Source organism: Amphiprion ocellaris, chromosome 6, assembly GCF_022539595.1.
Source record: "Amphiprion ocellaris isolate individual 3 ecotype Okinawa chromosome 6, ASM2253959v1, whole genome shotgun sequence".
NCBI lineage: Eukaryota > Metazoa > Chordata > Actinopteri > Pomacentridae > Amphiprion > Amphiprion ocellaris.
The window spans coordinates 18431643-18457119 of record NC_072771.1 but is presented as its reverse complement, the minus strand read 5'-3'; the positions used below and the strand labels follow the sequence as shown (position 1 = coordinate 18457119).

The 25477-nt window shown below is 42.4% G+C and overlaps 1 protein-coding gene across 3 annotated transcripts; it reads right to left on the bottom strand.

Moving 5' to 3' along the window:
- Positions 1 to 692: 692 nt before the first annotated feature.
- LOC111581375 (rapamycin-insensitive companion of mTOR) lies at positions 693 to 25477 on the bottom strand. Of its 3 annotated transcripts, XM_035956951.2 has the most exons (38): positions 25387 to 25477; positions 25214 to 25261; positions 23043 to 23140; positions 19213 to 19277; positions 18939 to 19070; positions 18625 to 18688; positions 17956 to 18082; positions 17615 to 17784; positions 17165 to 17232; positions 16677 to 16744; positions 16489 to 16571; positions 15931 to 16018; positions 15578 to 15668; positions 15408 to 15474; positions 14183 to 14263; positions 13834 to 13934; positions 13411 to 13576; positions 13022 to 13123; positions 12897 to 12943; positions 12648 to 12783; positions 12346 to 12545; positions 12110 to 12236; positions 11598 to 11762; positions 11395 to 11471; positions 11191 to 11269; positions 10948 to 11057; positions 10772 to 10859; positions 10529 to 10621; positions 10320 to 10426; positions 8636 to 8865; positions 7402 to 8509; positions 7054 to 7134; positions 5792 to 6099; positions 5485 to 5691; positions 5234 to 5386; positions 2753 to 2876; positions 2523 to 2661; positions 693 to 2430 (listed from the first exon to the last, which is right to left on the bottom strand). In XM_035956951.2, exons 1-38 carry the CDS (start codon positions 25433 to 25435, stop codon positions 2350 to 2352), a joined length of 5328 nt encoding a protein of 1775 aa, XP_035812844.1. In that variant the 5' UTR covers positions 25436 to 25477; the 3' UTR covers positions 693 to 2349. The 3 variants fall into 3 exon arrangements, with proteins under 3 accessions (XP_035812844.1, XP_035812843.1, XP_023145279.1); XM_035956950.2 differs by lacking the exon at positions 7054 to 7134; XM_023289511.3 differs by lacking the exon at positions 7054 to 7134 and having other exon boundaries at positions 5792 to 6051.

The window sequence follows — 25477 nt, the reverse complement described above, 5'->3', positions numbered from 1 at the left end:
GACCATGAAAACTCACGAAAAAAAATGTATGTACAGTCTAAGCACCGTACTCTGTTTGGCTCCACACTTGCTGATGACCACTTCCGGTGTCAGAAAATGATAAAACGGACCTTTTTTCGTTTCTGTTACTGATGTTACTTTCTTTTTATTCTAAATATAAAACGAAAATCAAAGCATTTAAAAAAAATCGTATATCCCTTTTTGATCATGAAAAGGAAAAACGCCTTGTATTTCAATTTTAATTTTTGCATTTTAAGAAGAAAATCAAATAACTTATAATAATTTAAGTTTTTAACGCCTGAACAATTTACTGTTATTGTAGATTTTTCTGTTTTGTGAAATCACAGAAAAAAAACATTGAAAAACTCTGTATTTTTACAGAGGAGTTGTTCTTTTTAATAAAATTACACCATTCTACTATATTCGGATTAAAAAATAGTATTTTATAGATAGCCAGTTTTAGATGACGTATGATGAAGTTTTTGCATTAGGTTTTTTTTTTACCAGATTTTTCCTGGTACCCTCCCTGCCAGACTTTCACCCTTTGTCAGCAGTAATTCCTCCTTAACAGACATGAGATCTGAGCTTCAGTTTCAGCAAAGAGGACATTCTAACATTCTCCTGGTGAATTATCAGATGAAAAGAAAACTTGTGAACGAAAAGTAAAAAGAAACGCAGAGAAGTGTGTAATATCTTGGGTATTTCAAATTTCATTTTATTAACAATGCATCCCTTTGATAGGATTGTATGTTTCTTTAGGTCATCAATGCCCCCAAAAACATACTGTACACATTATACAAGGGAAACCACGATTCAGGCAAAAAAAAAAAAAAAAAAGAAAAAATCTTTTTAAATTATAATACAGTCTCGAGGAAAAAATATAAATAACTTTTTTTTCTTCTCTGGTTGAGCTCACTCTATGGTACAGACATATAATAAATAGATCGGATCTGACATCACTCAGCTGATCTATGAATCATCTCTCTAGGAGTCCATTTGTGTAGCAGCATTATAGCAAAAAACAAGCCAATGGAAACAGAGATCCTTGTTTCCCTGGAAACCTTTTACAAATCCTTAAGTCGTCGCGCCCCCTCCCCTTTCCCCCCCTCTCCATCTCACTCAATGACAAATAGTGATATTGCATTGTGGAAACAGATCCAGGGGTAATTATATTCCTACAATGTGATGGCAGCATGTAATGGCAACCTATTTTTTAAAAAGGTTTTTTTTTTTTTTTTACAAGCAAGAAAACACGTTAAAGTGAAGTTACAAACTTTGCCATGCTTGCTGGACATGCAGTGGAGGTGAAGCACAGAGGTAAGAAGGCATAGTGACGGGCAGCTGCTGGGTTTACACAGGATTTGGAAACGTTTGTAAGCAGAGTTTGGTACCAGATCTGTAAAGAATCGTTGTACAGATAGCATCTTTCCAAATACCAACCCACCTCCTGAGGAGCTTCCTAAAAATGCAACGGCTGAAGAAAAAACATTAAAGGTCCTAAACAAGTAAAGGATGGAATAAACTAGCATTAACTTACATGCTATTCTCCTCATGTACTGTGTACGGGCGGTAGATATAATGCTTTAGAAAATACAATACTAGTGATGTTTGATTGTCTGAGATACAAGAAATAGAAAAGTAATTGGCTGTCTGTGCTGACAAGAGGCTACAGGTTGTAGGAAGTGGCGAGGCAAGAGAAGCAAAAGCACATTTCTGGTTAAACAGATCACGAGTCGGGGTGGGATGTGAACCAGGAAGGCTCCAGATAAGTTTTTAAAAACAGCAGGATCCCTCTGTAGTGTTTTGTTGGAGAAAAGAACGCAAGGTCCGAGGAATCACTGGGTAGACACAACAACATGCCTTATTCATTTCATTACAGAAAAACACCACCTCTGGAAAGAGATAAAATGATAGACTTTTTTTTTTTTTTTAAAAACACAGCTCGAGTCTTTGTCTTAATGATCCAGCTCGTCCTTAAGCATTATGTTGATGTATTATTGAGTGTTGCTCAAGATTGCCAACCCATCTGAAAACAGTATTTGGTTAAACTGCTCCCCGCTTTGTCCTGTGGGGGAAAAAAAAAAAAGTCTGAAACAGCATTAGGCGTGTCGGGTTACATTTGTTTTACAGATATTGACGTCCTTTGTTTCCAGCTTGTACTTGCTAGAAGAAAGGTGAGCGATGTCCATGTCCTCCTTTTCATTGGCTATGGTGCTCTGCTTTAATAAACAGAAACAAGCCAAACATTTCCCCATCCTTAGAGCCATAACTTATATTATCTTGGTCTTTTGCTTTCTGTCCGTGGTTGTAAGGACTGCAGCTGTGTAGGGAACGTGAGGAGGATGATGATCAGGATTCTGGAGGAGGGTCAACATCTTCTTCGACAGGTTTTGGTAGCTTTGTCAGGATTGCCTCTGCTTCCTCAAACATCTGGAAAAAAAGAGGAAAAATGATTAAAAATGCGGAATAGAAAACACAAAGAGTTTCAGAAAAGGTAGAGGACAGGTGGTATAATGTCTTACTGGCATAAATTGCACATCCTGGAAGAGTTCTTGTATGAAACGTCTTGAGGTCAGGCGGAACATACAGTGGGCTAAGAGGTGGGAAACCTCGGAGTACAGGCAAATGTCATCAAACGCATATGGAAACTTCTCCTTTATCCTGAAGAGAGGAGAAAGTTAACAGACCATTCAAAACAACCTCAATTATTCTCTTCTGATTTATGTTCTGCATGTAAGACAGTGAGTTTTACGTCAGTAGTCCTGTTTCGTGGCCTTTGGTTCCTACAGAGGAGCTGAGGTTGATGATGAGCCGGAGCACCTCCTTCCTCAGCAAGACTCGAGACGCAGGGCCGTCCTCTGATATCGCTTTGCCACCTGAAGGACACAACGAATAAATATCTAGTATTCATCACATTAAATGCAGTAAATATTACACTTCTCTTCTGTTGCTTCCTGATTTAATCTTTACTTCTCTTCATTGTGTTATGTTTCCAGAACTCGCTCCAGCCAAAATCTTTCCAGCCATTTTAGGTCGATTTTTATTACTAGGATTTAATACTAGGAGTCTCCTCCATCCTCCCGCCTGTCACCCAGATATCAATCTCACCGCGCCTGCTTAAAGCACATCTCAGTTCCAAAAAGGTATCTCAAGGAGAAAGGAGGACTTGCCAGAGGAGCTATGAGGAAGGATGTACTGGTGGATCCTCGCTGTAGTCTTTTCAGAAGTATTTTCTGCACCCGCCAGTCATAATATATGTCTCTCATTAAACCTATTTCATCCATGCAATCCTTGTCACATTATGTCAAACTGTGAATTGATTAAGAAGTAAATATATACTTTAAGCCGTCTAGACTCCTCTCTCACTTTTCTGTTTTTGCCGCCTCTGCTGGCATCTCTGGTGAGACGGACTAAAATGCAAGAATAGCAGTTGAGGAGAGGAACTCAGGATGTACAAACGGAGAAATGAGAAGAGGGGACTGATAAGATACAATGAGCTGCTTTTTGACTTTGTCCTTGTTTGTTATTTGGTTTACAATAAGATTTTTTTACTGCACATAACTAATCTGAAGCTCCAAGCTGCTTCTTTCATACTGGAGTCATATATTAAGGACTGTTTAGGCCACAAAGTTTGATTCTTACTTTGAACAATATTTTGTGTCATTTCTCATTTTTCCCGATGCCTGTCTTGGAGAGGACACTTTGGAATAAAAGAGTTTTAATCTCAACTAGATTTCTTAGTTCTTAGTCGTCGTTGTGGCTTTGCTTTGACACCTTGAGATTCCAGAGAGACACAAAGATAGAGCGGGATATGATAAACAACATAGGTGTTCTGGCTGGGAATTGAACCACGGATGTTGTGCATACAGTGGTTTGGTGGTTAGCATCGTTGCCTTGCAGCTAGGATCTCCCCGGTTTGCGGGATCTTTCTACATGGAGTTTGCATGTTCTCTCTGTGCATGCGTGGGTTTTCTCCAGGTTCTCCTACTTCCTCCCACAGTCCAAAATCATGCTTATCTGTCTCTACATGTAGCCCTGTGATAGACTGGTAACTTGTCCAGGGTGTCCCCCCAGCCTTCACTGATGGGTTATGCTTCCCGCATGAACGAGACACGCGGAAATGAGACACTCAGAATCTGCACGAGAGAACGCGTGTGGCTTTTATACTCCGTGCGGCGTGTGCTCCCAAACTGCAGAGCGCAGTGTATCGTGAACACGCGTCCGCCACAGAATAAACTAGATTAGAAGAAGTTTTTCATCTTTTACACCACTTACAACATGGTATATTACCGAAAGGCTGCATTTCAGGTGTTAGTTTTAATTTCCCACCATGAATTGTTCATAACCCGGTTACCACGCTGATCTCTGTGTGATGAATCGTATAAATGCCTGTATTGCTGAACTTCTGCTTCTGCTGCTAGGAGCTCTTGTTCTTCCGCCATGTTTTCCCATAGACTGTGTGCTTTCCACACATCTCCGTCTGCGCTAAAAAAATTCGGAGGTGCGTGACACAGAAATTTTCCGCTTGAGAAGGGCTGCGTGAGGGGGCGTGGCTGCTAAAATGACAATTTGTCCACGCGGAGTGGCGAGGACGCATCAAGCATAAAACAAGCTAATGAGGGTTAAGCAGTGGATAGATAATGGACGGATGTTGTGCATATGTAATAATGTACTTCGACTATGGATCACTAGACAGTCCAAAAAAAAGCCCCTCTCCAAGCATTGATTAAACTTCTCAATACTCATGAAAATGACACATTTAGAAGGTTTTTAATGAAAACAATCCCTTCCTGCCTTGAAATGACTTAAATGTAGCTCTACACCACTGATTCCTCTAATATGTGCACATCTATGAAGTTGTCCCCTCTCTCCAAGCCACTCCTGTCAGCTCACCTCCAACTCTGCTCAAACACTAAAAAAACACTAAACTACGCATGTTACAAAGTACAAAACTGTACTATGAAGCAGACACTGGTTCTGAAGAAGAAGAAGAATAAGGAAAGCCCCATACTGCAAGTAGACAGGACTGGTTCCTGAGGTTTGTTACATAAAGATGTCTGAATCTGTGTTTGTGAGACTGTTAATGGATTGCTACAATGTCAAATGTTTAGCCGCAACTTATTTAGTTCATTATGTAGCTTCTAGGACACCACAGGAAAATATAAACAAGCAAAAAATTAACATTAATCAAATAGGGTCATTAATTCAAGGCTGTGGTTATTTACAGTCTTACCAATGACAATGTCCCCAGGTGTGGGCGTGCTACAGATTGAACCTTGTGAAACGGCGGCGTCGCTGCAGCCTGACACTCCAGAGAACTTGGACTGAGGCATCACCTCCAGACGATGGCCACTCTGCCCTGCCCATGACGGGAAGTCGACGTAATCTGGGATAAAAAAAATACAAAAAAAAAAGCATTTCTTGTTTTCTGCACGGCGTTATAAGAATGTTCATGCAAACAACTCAATGTGTGTGTCCGCTCACCTGTCCGAGGGTGCGTGCTGTTTATCTGTGGCTGCGTGGGGTAACCGAGGACGGTGGATCCGACGCAGTAAAGGCAGTTCTCTTCAGTGTGATCCTGCAGGCCTGTCTCCTCTGAACCCACCATATGATTCTGGGAGTCACCTCGGCACACGATCAGCTCAGAGATACTGAACTGTTGCTTCAGTACTGGGATAGCAGGACGATCACCTACAAAGGAGAGCGCAAACACGGATCCATTTCAAAATACTTTTCTTGTCAGTGGTTTATGTTTCAATTATCATTTATTCAGGCATGAAGTCGCTTTTACCATCTCCATCACCAAAGAGGAAGCGCTTCCGCTCTTCTGAAGGCGGGCTGATCCTTTGCTGAAAGTAGGCCGAGTCTCTGATGTGGAACATGTCATTGATGTCCATCGGCAACGCTAGGCCAATGTAGTCATCGTTACACCCGAAGGTGGCGCTAGATACCATTGAGCGCACAGAAGAGCAGCGTTGCAGGGTGCTTTGGTTGATGGGACTGAGAAGTTCCTCTTTATCCAGAGAGGCAAAGCTCAGAGCTTTCAGAAATCTAGGGAGGGCAAGAGGAGAGGTGCGTGAGAGGATCCGGGGGGAGAGACTGGGACAGAAAAGGAACATGGGGAGTAAGTGAAAAATGTTGGGTAAAAGCACAGACACAAGGTTTTATTAACAGGCTTTAAGGCATACACACTGTAGTAAGCTATCAGGGAAGCAACAACTGGAAAACTTTGACTCAATAAAAAACCTTCTTAAAAGGTTTTCTTGGGAATTAAATTACCAAATTTGCATTATTGCACACTGAAAATACAGGAGAGTAACAACATGTCACACACTATGTAGTATTTTCAAGTTTTGTTTCTTTTTTCAGTTTCATATAATTCAATATCTTTAGGCTTTTAGCTAAAACAATTTCATACATCAGCTTCAAATTTGAGGTAGGATTTTAACTATTTATGACACAACTTTGGAAATTGTTATTATTTCAGTCATACACCAAACTGTTAATAGATTTACCAAGGAATAAATTCACAGATTAATTTTTCACATAATGTAATTTAAATACACTCTATCACCTGAGATTTCAAGTGTATGAATAAGTTACTGTTAGTACCTCACATTAATGAGATCAGTGATCAGAGATCATACACATTAAGAGTTAAGAGCTTGATTTTTGTGTCATTCGTTCTCAAACCTCTCACACTCTCAGACTTCCATTTTGTGGCACCGCTTTTTGCACTGTCTAGATAAATATCTTCACACATGCATGAGTGACACAACAATTAAAAATCAATTTAATACCAGTACAATCAGTGAAGGCACATTTATAATTTAGGACCAATCTCTGTTTGCTGTTTCAATCTCTAGACAAGGTTACAGGGAACAAGTAGAATTTGATCGATCTATATAGGGTTTACTCATTCTACGGGTCAAAGCGAAGGCAGACCAGCATGGAGCTGTCACTACTCTAGGAAAAGCAGCAATGATGCATTCGTGTGGATCAGCGCTAGAAACTATATTTCTACAAAGGAGGACGCTGGGTAGGTCCACCCACCGCGGTACGAGTGTTCTGGACAGCCTGCGGTAGGAACTTATCGTGTTGGGTTCTGGACAGGTACGCCTCCTATCTGATAGCCTGACAGACACAGCAGAAGGTGCACATAAAACACACTCACACCTGCCACTGCCAAAGCAGACACCCTGGCCCAATCACATAGCTGCTTAAGCTGCAGTAGCACAAATCGAGGCATGCTTTTAGCTTTTCTCTGGGACACCTTCCCCTTCAAACAACAAACATATCATTTGAAACAAACGACTGTGAAGACAAAGGAAAAACAGATAAATTCAGGTGTGACAGCGTCTGCCTTCTGTCATACAGTCCCTGTACTGATGGCTAACTTACCTCCGAGGTGTTAATCTGGAGTCCAAGCTGCCAGTTTTCATAGTGATGGTGTCAGTGAATAGCACGTCTTTGGCAGGTGAAGCCAGCGCTTCACTGTGTGACAAAGATGGGTGTATCCTCTGCTGCTGCAGCCTCTTCAGCGTAGCGTAACCCAGCGCGTCTCTCGGGCTGGTGTACATGAAGCTACAATCAGCCAGGCTTTTTATGGTGGCTACTGAGGGGGACTTGAGAGACTGAGCTCGGCGCGGGAGAGTGTGCGAGGAGCCAGGCGGTACCAGAGTGACAGTAGAGGGCTTAGACATGGACATGTGGTTAGTCTGAGCCTGGGGGGTGAGGGAAGAGAGTGTTTTCACAGTCTTGGCAGACACGACTGTGTTGAGGCTCACACAGTCAGAAGAGTCAGGTTCAGGCTCTGTATGATCAGGGTTTCCAACGGTCTCCCTGGAGGGGCTAGAGCTCATGGAGCTGATGCCGCTGGTTGTAGTGTCCGTGTTAAAGCTCTGACTGCGGCTTTTAAATTGAGTACCTCCGCCGCTGCCACCTCCACCCCCTCCAACGTTGCCTCCACTAGAAGAGGAGCCACCATCGCCTGCTAAACGCTCTCGGCTGGTCTGTTCCCTCTCCCGGCTGTGGTGCTCCACAGCCCCTTGCCCTCCGAGACCACTGAGTCCGAGGCCTGAGCCGCATCCCCTGGCCAGCCTGCCATCCACAAGCTGCTCCTCAGAACCCCCTCTGGTCCCAACAAAGGATGTTTCCAGGCTGACTGTTGGACTCTTTGGAATTCCTCTGCCGTTAAACACAGGGGTGAAGACGTCCCCCTGATTTGGGCTGTAGACAGAGGGTTCTGTCACTGTCCTGTTTCGTCTCATACTCCCTGTCTTGAGCTCAGTAGGGGTGCGAGAGCCTGTGGGGGTTTTAGGGTCACTGGTGGAGCGCAGTTTCTTGCTGGGGAGGGACAGGGAGGTAAGGAAGCGGGTGCGGACAAAGCGCGTAGAGGCCAGGATTGTGAAAGGGCTGCGGTCTTTGACTGGTTTGGAGTGTAAATAGAAAGAGGGCTCATCTGACTGGTCCAGAACATCACACTTGTCGTCATCCAGGATGTACATGTCTAAGAGCACAAAGAGTGAATTAACAACACAATTAAAGGCTAATGTCTACCTGAAAATGTCAATTAGAAAAGTTTTAAATCTGTCTGTAAATGTTGCTGATAAAGCTTAGACAATGTCCTACGTACTTGGTTGAGACTCGCTCTCGCTGTTGTGGCGGGAGCTGGTGGATTCAGAGTTCAGACTGAGCGTGCTAGGTACTGAAGAAAGTTCAGAGGTCAGCTGTGTGTCCACCTCATCTGGAGTGACAGGCCACAGCGTCCTGCGACTGTGTCTGACTGCATCCCAACCATACTGCTTCAAAACCTCACAACCCTGCCTGGTCTTGGAGATCACACCCAGCACATAAACACACGTCCTGGAGACAGAAGAAGACAATCAGTGAGCATATCCATTTCCACAATGTTGACACTACGCTTCTTTATCAAAATTACAATTGTCTTGGGTGGTGCTAAGCCCAGGATGCAGTGATGGTGTCCTTTCAAAATGGTGCCGGGGAAACATGTTGTGGTGGAACATTCATTGAAAAAACGTCTGCCTCTTTGTCGATCCAAATCTTTGTCTAAACCTGCAATTTTTAGTGTGTAAGTTGCTGCTCAGAGATTGCTGTTTGCCAAAGCGAAGGTAGCAGACAGAGAGGAGAATACTGCATGAAATGTGTTGATGGAAATGGCAGGCTTAGACCCGTGATCAACATCCAGTCAGTCAGTGCAGTAAAAATACAACAGCCTCGTTAACCCATTACATCTGCAAATCCCTGAAATATTTCCATTCATTTCATGCAATCCATACTTTTATCAGTTCAAGACTGGACTACGGCAATGCACTTTACATTATTGGCATCTCCCAGTCATCTATCAGCCGCCTACAACTCATGCAAAATGCTTCAGCACGTCTTTTAACAAACACCCCCAGACTTGAGCACATCACCCCAGTCTTTTACGCTTTCCACTGGCTTCCAGTCCAGTCAAGAATTCTTTTTAAACTTTTGTTTGTTTTAAAAGCTTTTAACAGTCTTGCTCCCCTTTATTTGTCAGAGCTTTTAACTTTAAAGGACCAAAAAGAGCTCTGAGGTCTTCCAGTCAGCAGCTGATTAAAGCACCGAGGTCTAAATACAAACACTGGGGTGACCAGGCGTTCTCTGTAGCTGCATCCAGGCTCTGCAGCAAGTTCCCACCCGACATGAGCACCATCACTGACCTAGGTCTTTTTAAATCACAACCTTCCTGTTGAAAATGGCTTTTAATACCTAGCAGTACGGTGACATTTTACTACTTTAATTTATTTTAGATGTTTTATTTTAGTGCTGTTTTATTGCTGTTTATTTTATTGTTTTATTGAATATTTTATGGGCTGCACAGTGGCGTAGTGGTTAGCACTTTTGCCTTGCAGCTAGAAGATCCCTGGTTCGTGTCCCGGCCTTCCTGGGATCTTTCTGCATGGAGTTTGCATGTTCTCCCTGTGCATGCGTGGGTTTCCTCCGGATACTCCGGTTTCCTCCCACAGTCCAAAAATGTGCTGAGGTTAATTGATTATTCTAAATTTGCCCGTAGGTGTAAATACAAGTGTGACTGTTTGTCCTGTTTTAAGTTACTGTATTGTTTTTAAGTTATTCTCTTGTTTTTCACTGTGAAGCACTTTGATCACCCTTTGGGCTGTTGTAAAGGGCTATACAAACAAACTTTGACTGATTGATTCAGTTGTTTTGTTAAATGTGCGTTAAGTCCACATGTTTTAAGTATCAGCTACTTAAACATAGCTGAGTTAAGTCTGGAAATGATTTTGGAAAAAACAAAAAACAGGCATGCTTACCCTCGTACTGATAGCACCTCACAGTGCTGAGCCAATGCGAGGATGTCTGGAATGACATTCTCCTCCTGTAGGAGATTCAAACCCCAGTTTGAAGAGCCAATGTTGCCCTAAAATGGAAAATGTACACCATCAGAGTCATCTCTTTCAATTACAATAATTATACTGAAATAGTATGGCAAGTGACATAAATTGACGCGAGTGTTTCTGACCAGAGCCCAGAGTGCAGCCTTCAGCTGTTTGATGCCTTCCCAGGTGTCCAGCATCGGGGAGCGAACCGTGTAGCTGAGGTCAGGAACCACACTCTGCAGACAAATGAAAAAAGACATCAAGAAGCAAGAATTCACAATCTACCACCCTTCAGAGCAATGAAGGCAGAAAACAAGTAAGAACACTCAGTAAGAACAAAGAGTGTTTTGAAATGGCTGAATACATTTAATAAATAAAGCACTAACCTGAGCCTCCAATAGATGACAGCCTGTCTTATCATGGACCAGCTGGCCGTACAAGTGCACAGGAAGATAGACATTTGGTCTTTGTAACCTGGAGACACCACCGAAGAAATAAGGCACATGTAGAAATCATTTTACTCCTGTTGCTTTTCAGGTGATGACACACTCCACTTTCTTACCTTTGGTTGCTACGTCTGACGTAGTTGTCTCCGTCGACAGGTTTGCGGTAAGTCGTAAGTGCTTCATTGAGCTGCTCTTCTATCAGGTCCACATACTTAAGGTTGTACTCCTGCAATCACAAGAGAGTAAAAGAGAAACATTTCTGTTTATGTCAGGTCTTCTTATAAGTTGATTAAAAATGATTTCTAAGTGGGCAACAATTTTAGATATTATTTCACTCTCTGCTGACATCTTGATAATACCTTCTGCCACTTATCCAGCTGTTTGCTGACATAACCCCTCTCATTGAGGTAGGAGAAACCTTTAGGAATGGACAGGAACCTAAACAGTAGGAAAAAAGAGTGTATTTGAGAGGGCATATAATGCTGCTGCTGAACTATTTTAAAGACTGACAAATATGCTGGAAGTCATTCCTGGTAAACAGTGCTGTTGTGGTCAAAACCCACCTGAGGAGCAGTAGGAGGCCTTTGTCTCCCAGGTGGGACACGGCTGGTTTCAGCTGGATTAGAGCGTGAAGATTGGCCTGTGAAGCACAACACAACTGTCAAACTATCAACTAAATCTAACAAGATAAGGCTTCATTAGTGCCTCTTTCAACATGCCGTACTGACAGTGATCCCAGTGAAGCACGTGTTTTTCCATCGCTCACCTTGTCTTCACAAGCCTCATCCAGTATGTCCAGGGCCTCTATGGACACAGCCTTGCTGTGGTCATGAAGCTGTGTGACCAGCAGCTCCATGCCCCAGCTACTGAAGAACTCCACACCCGCACGCAGCAGCACACGGAGGTGCTTGGTAGCATACAGCCTGCACGTCTGCTCAGTAAGACAAGAACCATTGTGTGATAAGGAGGGGGTTTAAGGACATCAATTTAGCTGAGAGACGCTAGTTCAGCAGATCATGTGGGTGCAAGAACATCAGGTGACTGTTTTAACAACCACATAGAGGTTTTGATAGTTGATGAGTCTCCATTCATCTTCTCACGACACCCATATATTCTCCCCTAGGGTCCATAACATGGTGGTGTTTTTGTAATAATGTGACTTTGTATCTAATGACACTGCAGTAAAGTGTGGTTTTGTAACAATGTAATGACTGACGTTTCCATAACTACTCTATACGTATTTTGTGGTTAAATCTTTTGTTATCGGCGCTGTCTTACATCAGTAGCAGCAGTGAGGATCTTGGAGAGGATCACTCTGGCCAGACCGTCTCTGCTGTAGTCCAGTGTGGATACAGCAAGTTTCAGCACAGCATCCTGGTTCTTTACCGAGCACAGATTCAGCAGGCTGAATGCAGTAAAGAGCGAGCTGTTAGCAGACTGTTTCATCACACGGACACAAACATTTCACATTCTTACACACTACGGGACTGGGACAGGTTCTTGTGTTGACTCACCACTGAAACAGGCCACATTTCTCTAACAGTTTGACACCCTGTGGGTGTGCAGAGAGTGTCCCCAGGAAGAGGAAGTAGTGCTGGCTGAGTGTCGTGAGCAGGCCATTACTCTGCAGGCAGCGCTCAGGTTTTAGCCCTGAGGATGAGGAGAGCCATGCCACCATGTCCCTCACCAAGTCCTCCAGGTAGCCCTGGCCATCCTGGTGATAGTGGGAAGACAGAAAGAGCAGAGAGAAGAGGCAGGTTAGAAAATGGAAAAGAAGAAAAAAAGGAGCAAGTGTGTTCTTGCAAACTTTTCAAACCTCATCTGAGTCCATGAGGAACTCCACAAACTGACATCCAACCACAGTGAGTTGTCTGGCCTTTAGGTGATCCAATGCCAGCCCTGCATACAATTTACTACTGGGCTTGTAAAAGTACAGCAGCCTCCGAACAAACCTGCATCACACAGATACAAACAAATATTTAGCAGAAGACATCATAAAAGTCACAAAAGGATGTCACACCGTTCAAAATGCTGCAGTGGTCTTTGATTATATAAAGGGTCTTACTTGTGCATCTGTTCATCTTTGTTGTTCCTGAGGTTTACATTTGGCCACTGGGGGAGAAAAAGAACATTTTAGACAGGAAGAAAAATAGCAACTGAGCCTGTGGCACTACAAGAGAACAGCCTGACCTTAAGGATAGTGGCAATAAGCAGCCAGTTCCACTCCAGGTTCTGTTTGTGGTTGAGAATGTGACTGTCTCTCAGGTTCATCATCAGTGCTTCTTCTGTGTCCTGAACACAAGGGCAGATAACATTTATTTGACTCTTGAGTCACTTACTGATTAAAAACACATTCATTACACACCACTCTAACTTTACAACAATTTTACTCTTAATCAACTATATGTATTTTTGAAATATTTACATTGTAAACTGGCCTAAATCTAAACCAAAAACATTACAGACCTTCATCAACTGTGTGTAAGATGGCAAATAAGCATATTTACTAAAAAGCATTACTTGAAACAATCATTATATGTTCAGGCACAGATTTAGGCCAACTTGAAATCTAGCCTTACCTTTATGACGTAGATGTCCCTGTGGACACGTGAGTGTGACTCTCTGCGGTTATGTGACGACACAGACTTTCGTATGATGTGGTCCAGGTAAAGACTGTGTGGTTTCAAACCTTTCTTCTTCTTTTCATGGAAACGTTTCAGATTGTTGACTGCTGCACTTGCCCGACTAGAAAATAAACAAGAAGGATGGGAGATGCTTTTTTCTTTGTAACATACATTCAGAACGCATCATATTCATAACTAACACCTGCAAGTGAGTAGTGTACACATTGAATGAGCACCACTGATCAGAACAGCTTTATGACAGAGGACAAACTTACAAATGATACAATGCATTGTGAGAGCAGGTACAGTTGCAAATATGTGCTGTAATTGTCCTTTGTGAGGTACAACAGAAGTGTGTGTGTGTGAGATTGTACTCACAGTCTTTTCTCCTGGGGGATGTCAAAGGAGGCTGCCATGTTGATTAGAGTAGGAAGGCAGTGCAGGTGGTGACTATGGGAATGAGGAAGGATGGTATTTGCCTAAATAAACAGCAGCAGGTCGAGGAAAAAACAGAGATTTATTCAGTTAAAGTTACAGTATAAGTTGTAGCGCACAGTTTTTCAAAAACACCAATATAATTAGTCTTATTCAGTGTTAATTTTGCACTGACACATGCACAAACATTAAGGTTAATTTCTTCTACATTGACATGGGCCTTAGTGTGCCAAACAATAGTATACTTTTCAATATATACTATGTGTTGCAGATACTTTCATTTTTACATTACCATGTGTAGAAGTTCTCCCAAGAGGATGGTGGCTCTGACAGCAAGCTGGTCATCGCTACTAGTCACAACTTCAACAAGGCCCTACAGTTTCAAAAATAAGGGCACAGAGGAGAATATGGCTTAATACCAACATTGACAACCCACAAGCCAGCTCCTGCTCTCTGCATTCGTGTGTCCGCATCTGTCTACGTGATGAAGTCTGCAGACGTCCGTTTGCAGTGTTGGGAAAATACTAAATTCTGATTTTTTTGGACAAATATTGTGATTTGATTTATAATATGCTTAAAAGTGAATCCTGAGTTCAATATTCTCTGCGTAGTAAATGTAAAACAAATGAAGGAACATCACCCCATGAGATTTCATTAAAAGTGTGACTGTCACGAATTTGTAAAACCACTGGCACAACACCTTCAGCCCTGTGTCAGACACTCCACACAATACATAACCTAAACTGCAGCATATGCCATTTGCTAATTGCATTGTTGCAATATACGATTTTGATTTGAAATCGATTAATTGCTCAGCCCCGGCATGCAGCCCAAGATTTACGACTTTGCAGACTGTTTGCAACCCAAGAGTGCTGAGCTCATGTGAAAACAAATAGTGCTCAAAACAAATGCTTGTGTTGAAGAGAGGCACTGCAAAGAGATTTGCTGTTATCCACACCCTTGTAATTAATTATTAAAAGATTTTTAATTAAAGCAGTCGCTGCCCGGCTTTGGAGGTGCTTTGATTTGTACAGGCCTTCCATCAACAGAGCCACTGTAGGAAATTCTGAATCCTCCTGAAATCTTGTGCTTTTTCTGCCCACTCTGCTCAGCACACGTCAGGAACATTTACCGACATGGTGCTACAGTTCAGTCTCTAACTAGCTGCTGTATCTTGTAAAAAGCAGCATCATAGTCAGCCTTTTTAGAAGCATCCACAGGAGGTCTGCGTGTTTTTCTTTATTTAAAATGCGGGGCAATGTAACCATTTGTGTAGCAGACTAATGCCTGGATATTGAAGCATGAATAACAGTTGGTTCCAGCATCGGCATTGACTGTGCAGAAACCATGAATTTGCCATAAAGCTCCGATGCACAGAATCAAATGTGTGATGTAAAGTAATTTAGTACGATGTTGCCATATTTTGATTGTCATCCTGCGTAAACTTTAAACAATTTTGCCTTAAAGCAAAGTCTGGCAGATCAGCCGTTAGAAAAAAAAATTCTATATAAGCTCACCTCTAACAGCCCACTAGTTATGAAGGCAGAGAGAACAAATGCCAAGTAGTTGTCCATCAGGTCAGGCCTAATAAAGCAAACACACACACAACATTTTATAACTCACGTAAACTCTGAACTGAAATCAACTTTGTCAGTCTTTCCCATTTCTATTTTCTATCATCTCTCACCTAGAGCGAGCCCGATGGGGTAGAATGACTTTGGCCTCAGCAGCAACAAACCCATCAGACAGTCTCCAGGTGTCCTGGAACCTGGCAGGGTCTGAAGTCAACCAGAGAAAAGAGTAGTCAGTGCTGTGAGGCTAAAATATGGACTTACATAGGTTCTAAGAGCAACAAAAAGTTATGGTGTAAAACACTCAGGCAAGCATTTTGTCACGATCAGACAAAGCCAAGCAGCCAAACTGCAATTACGCACAATTACATCTGTAAGTACACAGTACGCAAAAACACCCATGAAGATACATGATACAAAACACCAGAAGGAAGTACACAAATGAAAATACAAACGACTTTGTCCTTACCAACACTTAGAAAAGCTTCCGTGAAGTCTTGAGTTACAATGGGCACAGGGAGCCGAAATATCTCATATAACACCTCCAACAAGCCTTTCTGCAGGGCAAATTATCACAAAGCTTTCAGAAATATATGTGTTTATTATGGGTAAAGCCACATTAAGTGGCAAAGGGGAAAAACAGTATCCAATATGTGTACTGTACTGTTACTACTGTGCAAAACAAAGGCTTGGCAGAAGCCTCGTTTCACTAGAAAAAGAATGATAACATCTACTAGATCTGTTGATCTGATCAATCTGTTCCACAACAAAAATATTTCTCTTTATGCTTTGATTCTCTGATTTCAACTAGACTCCTCACAAGGGAAAGCTGTTTGGTAGGTTTATTTTGGTGTACTTTAAATGTCTCCATCAAACCATAGCTACTAAATAACCAGTGCTGGGGCAAAAACTTTACAGGGAAAAGATCAACAAAGCAGTGAGTTATAAGTTGCTTTTAAATCTGTAAATGTCCTTATTGCTCAGTTATACGTTTAAATATTTAGCATGGAGATGTTCTAATACTTACCCTAACTTCCATATTTGGTATGCAAAGTAAGCCAATTAAAGACTGAATTCCAGAATTTCCGGCCTTGCATAGGTTGATAATCCCTGAGCGAAAAAAAGAGACAAGAGATATACATAACTCATAATGCCCCTAATAAACAGGGTTTCTCATTTAAATTATGACATTTATCACAACATTAAAGACCTTACCAGACCAGGAGCGGAAGGCAGCCACTATGGCCATTCTGCTCGACAAGAAACGGGCCTCTCTGTCTTCTCTGTGAACATAAAAACACACACAAATCAGAAACTGAACAATATGTTCCATAAACACACATGACTATGATCTCTGTAAGGGATTTTTCATAAAACATTAAAGACCTTTTTGAAAAGATATCAAACTATGCAACAAAACACTGAAGGATGTGAAGGAGAATCAATAAAAGACCTTTTATATAAAGGCCTTAGCCTGCTTCACATCCTCTGGCAAGTCATTCTAGAGTCAAGCAGCCCTGATAAGAAGGTTCACATAACAAAAACACTACACAAACCCTCAACTTTCTCAACGCATGGTGTTACCAATATTGGAACACAGTAAACAATCAACAGAGGAAAATGTCAGACACTCAATCTTTTTGTTTCTACTGTAACAGTGGCACCCTTCATACTCCGCCACACACACACACACACACACTCACTTGAGTTGCCCTTCAGCCGTGTCTGCGTTGTGACGATAGTGAAAATCTGTGAAAGGCGCGAGGATTTGCTGGAGGACAGAACACAAAGCACACAAAAGATGAATGTGTACAAAGCACAACAGACTTCAAACCTTTTCATTAGTTCTGGAAAATTAAGCGGAAGTGCTTTTAACTGTCCTCATGAAACATATTGCAGTAATAATCAAACTGTTACAGATCTCATATGACATCCATGAGGATATTATGACTGAGGTGATGAGCTGCGTCTCTCCTAGGTGTCCGTTTACAGACAATGAGGCTTTAGAGAAATGTTGTAACTGATTACTGTAAGCTCCATGGGAAAGAGACGGGCACCTTACAGCCATACTGGAAAGGTTCCCAGCACACTGGCTCATTTATAAACAGGAGCTTCCCCGGAATTAATATGTGTGTGCGTGTGTGTGAGAATACCTCCAGCTCGACGTCAACACGCACATACTGCCGGGTACGCGGGTGGTTGAGTAGATGGAGGACGGTCGTGATCAGTGCTTCATTGATGCGACTCAGCTGACAGTCAATGACACTCTTAAGGATGGTGCTGAGGCCTCCTCGTTTGGCCACCACCTCTGGGTTCTTTAGGGCTACAGAGGAAACAAATCGGGAGCAATATTGATTATTATGTTATTTTTTATTTTATTTATATTATAGTATCTCCTCATAAAATGTTACAGGGTTGATCTGTCCTCTGAGGAGCAAGCGCACGAGAGAGTTGGTGGTTCTTTTGCAACTGTGTTTGTACACCAGGCACCCACCTAGTTCACATACGATGGCGATGGCAGCACGGACCATGCGGTCTCTCTCCTGCAGTCCGTCAGTCCCCACAGCAATTAGAGAGTTTGCAATAGAGGTGGGGAACAGCATCGCATTGACAGTGATAATCTAGTGAGGGAGGGAGAGGAGAGAAACATGAGTCATCAAACGAGTCTGGACAAACAGAGGCAAAAAATAACTACAAAGTTTTTCACGGTTACTTTTTCTAGAACTCCAGAAAAAGAAGATCAGCTTTTGAAATGCAAAAATGGTAACTGAATGCATTCTGAGGGTCACATATCCTAGAATGTACAAAATAAGAAAAGATAACTTTATGATAAGAGGCCAGGCCATATGCTAGAACATGAACACATGCGTTATGTTACTGCCTGTACAGCCAGAAGTCGTTTCGTGAGACCACAGCCTGATTTCGTGTGTGTGTGTGTGTGTGTGTGTGTGTGTGTGTGTGTGCGTGCGTGTGTGTGTATAGAGTGAAGAAGGTTTACAGTAAACTACAGAAAGCTATAAATAACCTCGCCTGCAGACTCTGGTGGCACTGTGCTGGCACAAGGCTGAGGAGTGAGGGCAAATTCATGTAGCGATATTACACTGACTGTACTAATGGTTAGAAGGGAGAAAAATAATAATAATCAATAAACATATTATCTTACCTTTCGGACCAGACGCAGGGCCTGAGTTCTCTCCCCCTCATTGCTCTGCTGGATGTCAATGCACCTGAAACAACACACAGGCATAATTAGTCATGACAGTTTCATTTTATTGCAGTCAGTAGCAGAAAAACTATAATGTCTATTATCAGAAGCAGAAAACTAAATATGGCTGAAGCATGACCATTCAAATTAACTAGAAAACTTCTCAACAACTTAATTGATTTCCCATGAAAACAAATAAGATCTGACAACAACGTGGAGCAAGATAAACAGTATTTTTCCATGTGAGTGCTGTAGTCAAAGCGGGAACTCACCTGGCTATTAAATAATCCACCTGTAGTCTGAGGACCTTCTGCAGCACACTGGTGTCTCTAATGAGGTAGCGGAGCGCCCGCAACCCTGCAGCACGTACTTCCTTAGCCTCATTTAGAAGAGCTAGTCGCAAACTAAGGAACAACACGACACAGGATTTTACCACAGCATTTTAACTGAGAGTCACAAGCCTTAGCTGCACCATAACAATACTGTCAATTACCTGAGCACATGTTGATGCACAATCATTAACTACTGTCTACTGGCAATACTTACCAAACGATGATTTCTTCATATGTAAACCCAAAGTTTTCCTCACGTTGGCCAATGCTGCATAGCAGCTATAACACAGAACAGAAAATAAATGATTATATGAATACTCTGACTACATGAACATACGGATGCATGATATTGGCAATCAAAAAATGACTGAGATATTTAGCTTTTATGTGATTTGAAAAAATACTGCAATTTCCACAGGATGATCAAATTAACACTACTTGTTGTGGCTTTGTGGTGGTGATTCAAATGCTTAACCAAAGTGATTATGTTGCATCGTGTGGAGGTATCAACTGCAAGACAAGAGTGGCAGTAAACCTGTTTTTTGTCATCACTGTCTCCACACTATACGACAATTCGAACTAACAAACAGCACAACATTTTTCTGCAGGAGCCAAGCAAGTGTGTTTGTTGTGTGTCTGTTACATGCTGATTTGTTTGGAGTAGATAATGGGATAATGTTATGCTTTTACTGGTGGTAGATGGAGGAAAGCGAACGAAAGTGAAAGCAACAACACATTCACAGGTTCAGTCGGGAGTGCTGGCTAGTGTCACCTCTACTGTTTGTTGTCTATGAGAACGTGTGCTTTCTGCAACAGAAAGTGAAAACATAAAGTCTTCAACAGTTTGGCTAATTTTGTTATATTGGAATTGCTCATACCCTGGCTATTTACTCCCATTTTCTCTACCTTGCCAGACGCGGCAGCATGACCTTGTTTTTCAGCATGAATGTCTGCCTTTGGCACTTCCCTCACAACATCATTAACAGGGGCCCACTCACAGACAGTCGGTGTCAGCTGGCAGGTCAAAACTAACAACAACAGACTAGAACACGTTGTATGTTAAAAGCAATGAGCTCCTTGGGGAAAAGGATGCTGCCATTTTGGAGCTGCTACCTTTCTCATTGGTACCCTGAGGAAATCTAGCACTAATAAGTCGATGACACTCCATCACAGCAGTTCAACCTAAACATGCAGACAGTGAAGCAGAGGAGTAAATTAAACTGGTAATTTCAGTTTGAACTGATCCTCAAAGATGAGCATCATAAACCACATTGCAAAGGAGGAGGCGAGTGCAGGATGGGAAGGGATGGGTGACGAGAGACAGGGTGAGTAGTGGGTTGTTTTAAACCAGCTGTGATGTCAGATCCCAAGCAGGCAGGAGGAGGCATGTGACGCTCTCTGGGGGGATTAGGTCACCCTCACTGTCCTGGAACCCTTATAAGGAATCAGAGTCATGGTGCTCTAACAGACACACACACACACACGTACGTCATGGCTATTACCCTGGAGTCAGTTGTAAACAAGAGAGTTAGGTGTACGGATTACAGACACAACCCACGTTCAGCTTTAAGCTTGCTACAATGCCCTCTGCACAGCGGTAGGTAGGCCAAGAGTCACTGTCTGCAGAGCCACCAACAGCTGTTTACAATATGTCCATGTCTGACAGTCAGAAGTGGTTGAGGCTGTGGGTCGACAGAGGAAAGCAGAAAATGTCTAAACAGCAGCAGGAATCAGTGCCCAAGGTGGGCGAAGTGGACAGTTGTGTAAATGTTTTTGACATTTCTCAATGGGGTGATGGCAAGCCAAAACAACGTGCTCAAGGTAAAAGAAACTCCTAGTTTTTCCCTCATACTCGTCTTGTAGATTTCCAAGTCATTAACTGCTATTCCTGCAGAAAATACTAGGAAGGCTAGAGACCATCATCATATATATTGGGTAAAGGGCAGACAGACTCCCTGAAGAGGTGACTAGTCCATCACAACAGTGACACAGGCTAACACAAAAATTTAGAAGCACTGTTCAAATGTCGGACTATTTCTATGTGGACATACTTTATGACCCAATCTGTAATTCTTCCTCCTTTTTCATTTGCAAACAATTAATCTCTGCAGCACAACCATCACCGGCTGATAAATACAGAAGACACAGCCCAGTTGTACAGCTACGGTTACGCATTTCAACCTTTGAACTGATGCCTGCTACAATAATGACCACTTGTTTTATGTTCCAGTTTACCTGAAAGCAGAATTTTCTTTTAACATGCTTGTATGTACATCATACACACAGCCCTGAGCCACCTAGAGCTCCCAGGAATCTACGTCAGGATGCTGTTCGTTGACTATAGCTCAGTGTTCAACAACATCAGCCCTGACATCCTGGTGGAGAAACTGGTGGACCTGGACTTGGATCCCCTGATGTGCTCCTGGATCAAGAACTTCTTGGCTAACAGACCACAGGTTGTGAAGGTGGGTCAGCTCTACTCATCCACCCTGTCACTCAGTACTGGTTCCCCCAGGGCTGTGTGCTGAGCCCCCTCCTGTACGCCCTCTACACGTACGACTGTACACCCATCCACCCCTCAAACACCATCATTAAGTTTGCCGATGACACCACTGTGGTTGGCCTCATCTCGGAGGCTGATGAAACGGCGTACAGGGAGGAAATACAGGAGTTGGCAGGGTGTTGTTTCAGGAACAACCTGGAGCTGAACACCAAGAAGACCAAAGAGATGATCATTGATTTCAGGAGGCATAAGGGTGTCCATGCTCTACTATCCATCAACGGGGTTTGTGTGGAAAGAGTGGCCTCCTTCAAGTTCATTGGGACTCATTTATGTGAGGACTTCACCTGGACAGCCAACATAGCAGCACTAGTTAAAAAGGCACAGCAGGGACTCCACTTCCTCCGAGTGCTGAGGAGGAACCACCTGGAGGAGAGACTGCAGGTGTCCTTCTATCAGGCCACGATAGAGTCTGTGTTGACCTACTGTGTGACTGTCTGGTTCGCAGCCTGCTCCATCGCAGACAGGAAGGCTCTGCAGAGGGTTATCAGTACAGCACAGAAAATCATCGGCTGCCCTCTGCCCCCTCTGGAGAACATCGCAACCTCCCGCTGCATCATCAGAGGGAAAAAGATCTGGGCAGTCAGCGCACACCCTGGCCAGAAGCTGTCTTCCATCAGGGAAGATACTGAGATCCTCAAAATGCAGGACAAACAGGCCCAGGAACAGTTTGTACCCATGGTCCATCAGACTCCTGAACTCCAAACACCTGTCTACCTGATGTACAATGTCACTTTTTGCTGCTTTCGTGCAATATCATAAGATTTATCCTATGCTACTGGTTCATATTCCATTTCATTTTCCACCCGTATTGTATATATCTGGCCTCCTTTGCAGATGTTGTCATTTTTAATATTGTTTCGTTATATATATACATTTGATTTTATTATTTAATGTTGATATTTTATTACTTATTGCTTGTTTTTGTGCACTGTCCAGTGGAAGCTATTTATATTTTCGTCATGCCATGGATGATGACAATAAAGCCATTCTAATTCCAATTCTAATACAGTATGCACTGGAAAATCTCTACTTCTACCCTCAACATTATGGAGCAAAACTCAAAAGAAAAAACAGACTAAAGTTGAGAAAAACACAGATTTGAGAACTGAGAGCGTCTCGGCTTCATAAGAACAATAACGAGACATTAATAATCTCAAGTTTCAAAGCCAGAGTGCTGCTCTTGATGTACATTAGACTGGAGTGCTTTCACATCCCCAGAGCTCCTGTTACATTCACTGTCAGCATCACAATGACAGGCACAGCTAGGCCTGCTGGCAGCAACACCCAAGAGCAGAGGATCAAGGAGAGGTCAGTGGTGACACTACAGAGGAGGGGTAGCTAATCAATCTTTACAGATACATAAAATAAGTCAAAACTGATGAAAAGTTGCATGCTAAGCTCTCACTAAATCTCAATAGTGTCAACACTGCCTTAAATAACAAAACAGCAAGGTTAAAAGCATCATAACTTAACAGCATTACCTTTATGAAGTTGTTCAGGTGGCCCAGTTTTCGCATGTTACTGACTCCGTGTGGTTTGGCCACATTTTGAAGGATTTCACGGAAGTTTTCTGATGGTTCTGCAGGAGAATTAAACAGAAATACAATGTAACTAAGGAAAGCATTAACCATATTGCCATAATATAAGTCGATGAGCCGTAATTGATATGTTGCAGGAAGGAAGTTGGTTTAGCAGGCCGGACTAATTTAGTGTGTACAGTCAAAACATGGTCTAGACGGTAAGAAGCAAAACTTGAGCAGGAGAGTGTTGTTGTTTTCAGTTCCTTTAAGCTATCATGTACTTATCGCAGTGCTTAATGTTCTTGACCAAAGGCAACTGGTTTTTAAAAGAGAGGATTCTTTTGGCAAGAATTAATGCCTTAACATCTAATTTGCATGGAAACTAGTTCCAGATACTTCATTTCAACAAACAACACCAATGCCACAGGAACTATGAATACAGCATCTTAATAGATAATTTTCCCCTCAGTAACAAAGTCTGCCAGAGGATGTCACTGGCTTAATTTCAATTAGCCAAATAGCAAATTCTTTCAGTTTTAGTCATAGCTCATAGAAGCTTCAAAGACTATACTGGACTATTGCAAACGCTACTGCCACTGTGTGTCTTATCTAGTACAAAATGTGCAAAAGTCCAAATGAGAAAAATATTACACAAAAGTGTTATTTATTCTTTGATGTTAGAATTAGAGAAATGAAACAATCATTTCAAAGGATCTACTGCTCCAGCTGGAGTAAGATATAACATTGTATAAATAAATGAGATTTAAAAATAAGTTAAGTGATAGGGCAAGGATGGGAATCAATCTATACAGTAAAAGGTCTCTTGCATTTGGTGTATGTCCCATGTGCAAATGTGCATGCTGGAAAAATTGTTGACATACTGCACAGATGTGGCTGAGTCTCCAGTTTTTGTAGTGTAAAATTTCTTGTGAGACATCACCATATTGTCATCAAACCCATAGAAATAGTCATTTTGCAAATCCATGGTGAAATTGCTCACATATTAAGTGTATTCAGCCCCTTATATGTGGAGGACTGAATAGTGTCAATGAGACAGCAATCATCAGGCATTTCAGGTGCAAAACATCCAAAAGTGTAAAAGAGAAAACCACAAAAGTGTTTTTATTCATTGATGTTACATTTAGAAAAATGAAACAAGCATTTGTTAGTAGCTTCACCAAACTCAACGTAAAATATGTAATATAAATCTAGCTGATATAGCTACAAGTTCACTTACTGATTAGGCAGTAATGGGGATCTATTAATTGAAGAAAAAGTCTTTTGCACTGAGTCCCATGTGGGCATGTGCACCCTTGAAAAACTGCTGACATACTATACTCAAAAATTCTGAGTTTCATGATGTTGTCTCAGACACAGTCTTCGACTAGTTTCCAGTTTTAGCACTGTCCAAAACTCTTGTGACACACCATAGCATTGTCATAATGTACAATCATTTCACAAATCCATATTGTTGAAACAACTCTGAGTAGAACCAGTCCCTTACATGAAATTGATTGAATCACTTCAAAAGCAGGGCAGTTATTAGGGTTTTAAGGTGCAAAATATAACGACTTAACACCAGCAGGGAGGTGTGTTGCCAGAAGTGAGACAGAGAACCGCTGCTCGATGTAAACAAACTGGTATGCAGCGTTGTTGCTGGAGAAGTAAATCTGAGCAGGCTGTGCAGCTGTGTATCACTGTGCCACTGGAAGAAACACCCTGTGCTCCCTGAATGCTACTCAGCAAACAGCCTTGAGACCTAATTTCTCATACAGACAGCGGTGACCAATGCATGACTGCAACACTTTCGGCTGTTTGGCTAAATAACAGGCTATCTTGCCCACTCACACCGATCAAAACAACAGAGCGTCGTCATGGCTGGTTAGCTGTCTTAGCTAGCTAACGCTAACTCAGCTAGTTAGTTAGCTTGCTGCCGCCTGTTATTATGATATCGATAGCAATGAAATTACACGAAGCAGAGAGGAAAAGTGGCGAAATAACAACAGCAATGAGGGGACAAGTGCACGGACTATGTGGTTTTCCACTTCACGGAACTAGTGTTTGCAGAAACTCCCCTCATCCATTTTGAACAATAATCGCTTTCAGGGTGCTGTGATGAAGCCTCTGCTTACCTCTGCTCAGATCCAGCGGTACGTTCTCCTCCCCGCTGTCATTTCGACCTGTCAAAAACACACACAGCCGACATGCTGAGGAATCCCTCCGAGGTCATCACATGCTTCAGAAAATCTATTTTTGCAATATCCCGCTAGCTCAGCTCCCACTGAATCGAGTTTTTCACGCTTACCTCGCATCCGAAGACTCCGGATAGGACGGCCGCGGAAGCTGGCCGCCATGTTTCCAGGAACATACACAACACCGGAAACTTCGCTGTTTCT